This window comes from Trachemys scripta, chromosome 4 (genome assembly GCF_013100865.1).
Source record: "Trachemys scripta elegans isolate TJP31775 chromosome 4, CAS_Tse_1.0, whole genome shotgun sequence".
Taxonomy (NCBI): domain Eukaryota; kingdom Metazoa; phylum Chordata; order Testudines; family Emydidae; genus Trachemys; species Trachemys scripta.
Window position 1 is genome coordinate 139,877,458 of NC_048301.1, and position 9,581 is coordinate 139,887,038.

General features: G+C 48.0%; 1 protein-coding gene across 1 annotated transcript; it reads right to left on the reverse strand.

Moving 5' to 3' along the window:
- Positions 1-2,490: 2,490 nt before the first annotated feature.
- On the reverse strand, positions 2,491-9,247 carry LOC117876250 (pollen-specific leucine-rich repeat extensin-like protein 1; the record flags this gene model as incomplete). Its single annotated transcript, XM_034768209.1, is given in 1 exon segment — positions 2,491-9,247. A coding segment is annotated over 1 exon segment (1,872 nt). The 3' UTR covers positions 2,491-7,328.
- Positions 9,248-9,581: the final 334 nt, after the last annotated feature.

Below are 9,581 nucleotides of genomic sequence, written 5' to 3' on the forward strand. Positions count from 1 at the left end.
TAATTGCATGGGGAGAAAGGATGATATTTCAAATCTTCATCATCCATACCAGCTCTTCCAAGAAAAGGAATCCATGCTGTCTCCTTCAGCACTCAACCACCTGGAAGGGAGAAGACTGAGATCCTGAGCCCTCCTGGTGACATGAAGTACCTGTCTCAGATGGAGACAGTTAAAAGTGCCTATTTTCCAGCAATTCAGGTTGCCTGCTAATTCACTGGGAAAAGACTGTGGTCGTGTGCGTCCTTTGCTCCACTTGTGTTTGCAACGTCAGCTCTTACTGTGAATAACAACAGTGCTGAAAGCTGACAAGTAACACACAGACTCTCTCTTGGGTGATGACCCAAGTCAACCAACTGACCACTTCCTGAAACTGGGTTCCTAATTAGTAAGGAAGTGTACATGCTTGTGTATGAGCTTTAAAGAGTGTCACAGAACATGTTTTGTAGCAAATTCCACTCAAGATTGTTGTACAGTAGCTTTGACATTGAACAAATGACTGCTGTTAACTAAGATGGTAGAACACTGTATGCACATCTACCATAGTTAATGTTCCATACTGGTGTCCTAGTTCAGGGCGAGTGTAGCTGTAGGTGCCCTCAGTGGTTCAGCGAGGGCACCCAACCTTCAGGCTTCCAGCACCACAGCTGTTGCCTTTACTGAAAGGAGACCTGGATCTCTCTCCCTTCTGACCAGGGTATTGCCAGGATGAACAGTTCCCTGCCTTCGCTCCCAGCACCGACAGGCTGCCCAAACAGACCTGCTTGCTCCCTCTTCAGAGGCTAACAAAGCGATTGCCAGCAAGACAAGTTACCATACCAAGCCGACTTTATTCTTAAGGTACAAAGCATGACAGAGAACTATTAAAATCAACGAAAGAACTGGCACACATACTAATAAGCTTACCAGGGTTCAACCCAACTATCACATGGGCTGTGGCAAGACCCCTCTTTCAACCCTCGCTCCTGGGGGCTTCCTTGTGATCATAAGTTCAGCAGAGCTTCAGTCACAACAAGCGCACAGAGTTAAGAAGCCTTGTAGGCCAAGTCCTTCCAATCTTCCCCTGAGGATTGGGGCCCTCCGTGGAGCAAGGGTCCAGTCCGTTTGCTGGCTCAGGAAGAAAGGCCCAACTCCACCTTAGCTGTTGTCTGTGGGGCTCTGGAGAATCCAGTTGGAACTAGTCTATGCGTATCTCCCCGGGGAGGGGGCTTCAAAGACTGCAGGAAGTTAGTTAGCACCCCACTCCCTACTAGAGAACATACATACAGTGCTGCAATAACACAGAGACCCGCTGCCTTTTTAATGCCATGTACCCCAAAGGCATAAAGTTTCTCTTAATTCCATATGATTCGTTCAGGACATTATGGGATATTGTCAACATGGCACAGCTGCCAGTCAAGTCCTAGGCACATCAAATGAGACCAAACGGGCAAGCGTCTTGATCTGCACTCAGTCTACACGACTCATTTGAATGTAGGAATTCATCTTGTCTACTTCGGAGCGATAGAGCCTGGGGCTAATCTCACTCCTTGGGAAACAGGTAACAAGGGTTGATTACTATGCCTCCATGGGTCAACTGGCATGTAAGTAATTGGCAGATTGTTTTTCCTCTGGTGTGATAGCGGCACCAAAGTTGCTGACACAAACAGACATAAGCGAGACCCAGTTTTGAGTGACTGAGTAAACGCGTTTTCGATGGTGGTTGTGTGATTTAATTCTGAAAACTTACATGGTTATATTGACCGTGCTAGTTTATGGAGCCACATCATAGTCCAACACTATTCTTGTCATCTTATGTCCTAAACTCATAGTTGTTGCTAAGGCTATTTAAGCCAATTAAACTCTCATGACCTTTTCTTTAGTTAAGCAATCATCATGAGAAGAACCCTAAGAAAGGTGAGACAGGTAATCAGATAAGCAGTTGCTAAACCAAGGTTTATTTTATACCCTGTATTTCTTACAAGTCCACCCACTTCTTGCTGTGTTGAGCCCAATGACTTCTGTTAGATCAAATCATTTCAGCCCTGTTGTGAGACACAGGCAGAGAACAGGGGGGCCCGAGCTGCCAGCCTGAGGATGGGGCAATGGGAAGGAACTGCTGAGGTGAGAGATGCCCAGATGACCCCAGCAGGCAAGCACCCCATGGTGCAGAAGAAGGAGGTCAGAGGAGATGGGCATTGCCTTGAAGGAATAGGAGAACAGAGGCACACAACTCACTGCAGAGGATATGCTGGTAGTTTTTCCCTCTATTTTTTAAAAACATTTTATTCATAGCATTATTCTGAAGAGAGTTTACATCAGCCCTCTGACACGTTCTGAACAGGCTTCGGTGGAAAGACAGCTCCATGGGAACACCTCCCCGCCCCAGCCCCTGATCTCCCAGCTCCCCAACCACATACTCCCTGCCCCCTCCCAGAGAATGGCTGCTGCCCCCAGTCCTGCTGCGGAGGGAGGAAATGCTGCGTTCCCTTATACAAAACACTGAGGAGTCAATTTAAATTACTGATCAATGGCGCATCAGCGAACCATGCTCGGTCAGTTTATTAAGCAAAGATAGATCAGCACAATACAGAAAAGCAAAGGTTAGCACTGTACCAGCTGGGGATACAGGCTCACAGCAGTTTTCAATCTGTTCCAAAATCATGAGCTTAGTTGACATATTTATATCCTGCGTTTTCAACAGGCAGAAAACCCCCCACATCTCACGATCGCATCAAAGACCTAATTTCCCTATCCTTATCTACTTTCCCCACCTGTTTTTCAAGGTTTACCGACATCATCACCCAAGACATCTGCACCAATCACTCCTGTCATTTTATACCCTGTATTTTGTACACTATTATTTGGCAAACCTTAACAGAACATGCATCTCATTTGACAGTTCCTACACTTACAAATACCAGAAGTTATATAAAGTTCACTCCATAGTCTTTGATTAATTTAGAGTGCACAAGTCACTGATCACGGTACTCACACAGCTACGTAAAATTTATCACACCAACTGACATTGGTGGGTCTCACACAGATCTGAAGACTAATTAATACTCAACTGAAAAGGAAACAGCAAAATGGTTCCCTGCCTTGCACATGCTCACAACCTCATGGAGACCACCGGAAGCATCACAGGTGAAGATGGAAGAAACAGTAAGTGGAGAAACACCATAAGTAGACATGATTCCACTATCCTGTCATCCTGGTGTACGGAGTTGGTCTGACCAGCTTTTAACTCATTTTCCAAACAACCCACCAGGTTATTTGAGGCTGTAAGCAAGCCATTCCTAGCAAAGAGATAATAGTTTCTTTTTAAATATGAACCTTTCAAAATCAGCTCAGGGATCACAAGTCAACAACTGTAAGCTTAGCATGAACACAAAGCATGCTAGGAGTCTGCTTCATAGTTACAGAACTTAGCGTAAGTGCAGAAAATACAAAACCGTCAGAAACATATGATATTGGCTAATAGCCGCCCCCCACCCCACCCCAGATTATAGCAACAAGGTGACAACCCTGGGGAAAAAAAACATGTAGCTGATGTGAAAGCATTTAAATTAAGTTTAGGCTGTTTTAGCAAAACACATGACAAAAAAAAACTGACACACAAAATCAATACAATTAAAGCCTTAAGAGTAATCTCTATCCAAGCATTAGACATAAGTATTTCTAAGTTACCATCATGCCTGTGATTATGTAGAGTCTTTTCTGCTTTGTGCATGACATCGCTAATCTGAGTAAGATGCATCTCTCTTCAGTCCAATGATGTTTTTACATTTGAGGTTAGTGGATCAATGTATAGGTTAAACAACTGGTATTTTTTAAACTTCATCCTGGTGATGGGGTTCACTGTGGATAATGGATTCACTGATGCCTGTTCCGACCTACACATTATGGTTTGACTTGCAACACTGTGGGTCAAACAAAGCTGGAGTGGCCATATCACAAGCAAAGTCTCTATACATTTTTTTTTTTAAACTGGTTACTATGCAATGCCATCTCTCCAGAGCCTAGGTCACCCTGACTGCTGGTCGTCACCCCTGGATGAGCTTTGCAGGACAAGAAGCTATAGCATCTTGTTCACCTGTCTCGTTGAGCCATGTCAGGCTGGCATGGCCACGGGCAGGAGTTATGATGTCAAAGGCAGCAGGCTACATGTGGTGGGCTCCAGGTTTGTACTGCTGAATGAAATACCAGTAGCTTTGGTACATCCAGACACTCGTCGTAGCTGTAGATGTCTTCTTCTAGGGAAGTGACTGGACAAATGCCAATTTATTAAACATGGCAGCACTAAGATTCGGACATTGGAAGCCAAGACTGTTTAGATAAACAAGTACCTCTGTTATGATGAGGTGTCAACGACTCCAAATTAAAAAATTGTGCTCAAGGGAATCTGTTTGCAGGATTTAAGACATTGCTGGTTTACAAGAGCCTTTGAGATACACTGAGGGAAAGACCATTTAGCTAATTGTTTGTCATTGATAAAAATCAGGAAATTTATCCATTTCTACATCACTTGACAAACTGGTTATGGCAGTTAACACATAACTTCCATACGTTGTGCAAATAATCTCCTTACCTATGCCATGTTCCCTTTCTTTCCTATTATTTATAATTAATTCATTAATTTTGGTGTCCAGCTGAACAGTTTAGCAATGTCATGCTTATTATACACACACACACACACACACACACACACACACTCTACCTTTCCTCAGTAGTTAGGCTATTAATGCCGTATTATAGGTTTAGAAACTGTTTCCACTGCCTGGTACTTGAAATAGTTAATGCGTCTTTTTATATTTTCTAAATCTCGCCTGTTCGAAAAAGACATCCCTGATCCAACTAATCCTAAAATGGAACCAACAATGCCATCAAAACTTCAGAGTTGCCTATTTTGAAAGATACCAGACTATGTAATAGTTTCTTGAGCAGCTCCCAGATTTTGCACTTGTCCCTGATAAAATGCTATTGAGTCTAATAACAAAGATGCGTACAGCAACAATACATTTGTTTTTACACAATGGACAAATTCAGCAATATTCCATTGAGAAAGATTTAAAACAACAGTTATATGCATAAACTGCACATTATTAAGCAAAGCACCAGGGACTGAAATAGCAGTTAGACCAGTAAGCAAGCACAGGTCCAACCTTAGGGCATGTAACATCTCTATAGCCAATTGCATACTCAGTTGTTCTTACATAGTAGGTGGAAGTGTAACTGGCTCATCTGTCACCTGTAGGTTTATCTTTTCCCTTCCGATGCCTGGGGGTTTCTTCACTGTGCACTGATATATCTCGGTGTCTTTGGTCTGGGCGACGCACCTCTAAAACAGCTGAAGTTGGGTAGCATGCTAAACTTTATACACATCTCTTATTTCCAGTAACCCGATTACACATAGATGAATTTAATTTACCCACAATTCAATGGGGAGAAAGCCATCTATTATACAAATTATGCTCCAATAAGCATAACAGAAGCATGACCTGGTCTCCCACTTTCCAGTCAGTTTCCTTTATCTTTGTCAAAATACACTTTTGCTTTTCACTTTGATATTCCCAATTCGTTAGCTATGTACACATGTGCTTGTTTAAGGTAGTCTTTGAAATTTTTGCATGAAACATCCATTTTTATTCCCTCAATCCTGTGCATCATTAATTTTTCATAGATGTTTTGAAAGTCTCATTTTTCTATGCGTCATTATCGCAAACAAAATGCAATTTCTTGCACTAGCAAAGCAGCCTGGTTGCCATGTGAGTGAAGTAATGGAATGAGACTGTCCTGGTGTCTTCCCTTTAGAGAGAAACTTTCTCAACATCAGTTTGACTATTCTGTTCATCCTTTTCACCTGTCCTGAGCTCAGTATGGAATGTGGAACTTTTGTTTTGTCCCCAACACCAAAAGATAATTTCGTACGATTTTTTTCCTGTAAAATTAGTTCCTCAATCTGATTTCAATTTTGCCAGTAAGGCCCAATAGGAGAATACCTGGACTACAACACACGAGCCGTTGCTGAAGCAAAAAATATTTATTTCCTTCTTAACTTGCAGATAACAGTCCCACAAAATGAATCGACAAAGTAGACCATGGCCCTGAATTTTTATGAGTTTTAAGGGGAGCACTGTTCTTATTACTTTGAGATCATTTTGCACACAGATCAAGTAATCGTCACAGTATTATTCTATTTCACATCATTTATCATCTCTGGCTACAAACCTACTCTCTCCAATCTTTGCCTGGTTTTATCAGTCCCTTACTATCCTCCTGAGGGAACACCATGGACCAAATAAATCAAATTTTCAAAATTTGCTCTGGCACCAGTCATATTAGTGCCCCATTCCCTTTTTATATAAGGGAGCAACTCTCCATGGCTCTCTGTTTTGGTTTGTAAGATTTTAAGAGTAAGTCCTATAATAATTCCTTCTTTGCCTGCACTTGTTTTATTGCTTCTGACAACACGGCAATCTACCTCTGCAGAGCCTACAAATCAGGTACGGTCTCTGCAAGACTGATTGCTAAAACAGAAATGCTCACAATCTTATGGAAAGAGCCCATCACTTCCTTGTCACCCCCTGAGCACTTGCTTTAACAAGAATTAGCGATAAGATTTTCATAATGAAATGGAGCCACACAGCTTTCTTCATTAGCTTAACGGTGAATATCACTGCCTGTCCTGCAGCAGACTGGGGTCTGATTCCCAACAAGGAAGCTGCACTTCAAGGTTTAGGAATTTACCAGTGACTCCGGTAAGAACAGAGTACCTTTTAAACAAAAAAAGTGATGAAATGAGAAGGGCGAGGTGGGGGACACAAAAATAAAATGACGAAGCACGCAAGCACCAAAAAAAATGTAAGAAAAAATTCTAGGAGGAGAGCGTAGAATACAGAAGGACAAGCAATTTATAAGAGATGGGAGGGGAAGTCTATGGCCAGGGCGGGAGGTCAGACTAGGATCTGATCATAATGGTCTCTTCTGGCCTTGGAATCTAGGAAACCTTTAGAACAACGGGAGAGGATGAAGTGAGGGAAGCAATGTAGGAAAGGAAAGAGGCAAGATCAGGGGCAGGTTTATTAGAAAGGCTGGAATTCGGTGGGGGCATTACATAGCCATGCAGAATTGGAAAGCAAAGCAAGGGTACAAGGAAACCAGTGGAGCGTTCCAAAGCACAGGCAACAGCACCAAGTTCAGCACCCTGAGTTGAGTGAGGAGAGAAAGGAGCAGACCATGAACACCGAAGCCTTTGAGTTAAACCGTCCTCATCAGACAGTGGTGTGGGAATTTGAAGATTTAAAGGCTGCTCTCTTTTCTTTTTAGACCTGTTCTTTTCTTCTCCTTTTCTACATTCTGAGTGAGCCACTGATGGGCCCCGTTTTGCTACTGCTAACTGCTGCTGTGCTACGGGTGGAGCGGGCTGGAGGGTGTTCAGAGGCACCACTTTCCCCCAACGAGTTGCCATCTGGCTCTGCTTCAGGGGCGGCGTTCTGGGGTGGGAGCAGGGCCGAGGTCTCACTGCCCAAGTCTGGCTTTTCTTTCTGCCAGAGCGGGGCCACCCCATCCTCACTATCCAACGAGCTCTCGCTGCCGGCCAGGACAGGCTCCTCCTTCCTCCACCGCCTCCTCCTCTTGCGGCCAGGCAGAGGCGGCTCGTTCTCAGCAGAGGTGTCACGGTCTGAGGCTGACCCGGAGCACATAACTGCCACCTCCATGTGGGGCAAAGCTGGGCTCTTGGAGGGCCGGCCCCGCTTGCGCTTGGAGGGTGACTCAGCAGTGGGGACAGCCGGGGCCCAGGGCACCTTGGGGGGCCGGCCCCGCCGGCGCTTCTCCAGAGGCTGCTCACTGCTTACTGTCTTGCTCCTGGACGAGGCTGGCTCAGGGGCACTGGATCCAGGCTTCTGGGCATGTGGCTTTGGGGTGCTGGGTGAAGGCTGTGCTTCCCCCTCCCCTGGCAGTTCTGAGGTCCTGCTCCTTGGTGAGGAGAGTTCAGGCATCTTGGTCTCCAGCTTCATGACATGGGACGTGGGGACACCGGGTGGTGGCTGCACATCCCCCTTGCTGATTTCTGGAGACTTGTTTTTAGAGGGCCGGTGCCACTCACGGGGCAAATCAGCATGGGGGATGACCAGGGCACCGCGCACCTTGGGAGGTCGGCCCTGCTTGCGTTTCTCGAGGCGGGAGTTGCTCTCACGGCCGTCTGTCTCGCTCCCGGGTGAGAACAATTCAGGGGCCTTTGTCTCCAGCTTCCTGATGTTGGACTTAGGAGTGCCGGATGGCAACTGCGCCTCCCCCTGGCTCAGCTGCTCCAGAGACTTGATCTTGGGAGGCCGGCCCCGCTTGCGGGGCAACTCGGCGCTGGGGATGACTGGGGAACACTGTGCCTTGGGAGGCCGGCCCCGCTTGCGGGGTGACTCAGCGTTGGGGGCGACTGGGGAACCCCGTGCCTTGGGAGGTCGGCCTCGCTTGCGGGGTGACTCAGCGTTGGGGGCGACTGGGGAACCCTGTGCCTTGGGAGGTCGGCCTCGCTTGCGGGGTGACTCAACGCTGGGGGTGACCACCACCAGGGAACCCTGTGCCTTGGGAGGCCGGCCCCGCTTGCGAGGCAACTCACCGCTGGGGGTGACCACTACCAGGGAACCCTGTGCCTTGGGAGGCCGGCCCTGCTTGCAAGGTGACTCAGCACTGCGGGCGACCGGGGAAAACCGTACCTTGGGAGGTCGGCCCAGCTTGCGGGGAGACTCAGCACTGGGGGCGATTGGGACACGGTGCGCCTTGGGAGGCCGGCCCCGCTTGCGTTTCTCCACTGGAGAGTCATTCTCACAGATCTTCTTGCTCCTGGGTGAGGAGGGCTCAGGCGCCTTGGTCTCTGGCTTCCTGGCATGGGACTTGGGGGTGCCGGCTGGGGGCTGCACCTTCCCCTGGCTTGGCTGCTCCACAGACTTGTTCTTGGGGGGCCGGCCCCGTTTAGGCTTGAGGGGCACCGCGGACAGACTGGGGGCCATCTCTGGCTCAGAAGCTTCGTCTTCGCTCTCCACCTCGATCCTGCGGCTGGCGGGCTGGCTGCGGCGCTGCAGCAACTCCTCGCCGCTGGAGGACAGCGCCAGCTCCGAGATGCTGCTGGCCCAGCTGCTGCCGCTGTCGTTATCTTTCTGGTCCAACTCCCTCCTGCCACCCAAGTCAGGCAGTTTGTCCTCAAGCCCCATGTCCTGGGTCATGCTAGTCAGCTTCTCCTGGAGCTAAGCTCACAGACCTGCGGGCCAGCTGGGGGAGGGCAGAGACAGACACCAAGTGGGGAGGGGGCAGAGACCACTTCCCCCTCCCCAAGCATTAGAGCCCCACCCCCAGGTCCCCCTCTCCTTCCCTAACCACTCACCTCCCCCCAATTGCCCCCTCCCCCCAGCTGCCCGCTCAGCCAACCAACCCTCTCCTCCAGATACCACTCACCTCCCGCCAGCTGCCCCCTCCCCATGCCCCCCCTCAGCCAACCAACCCTCTCCTACAGATACCACTCACCTCCCCCCCGCTGCCCCCTCCTCCAGCCCCCCCTCAGCCAACCCCCTCCCCCAAATACCACTCACCTCCCCCCAGCTGCCCAT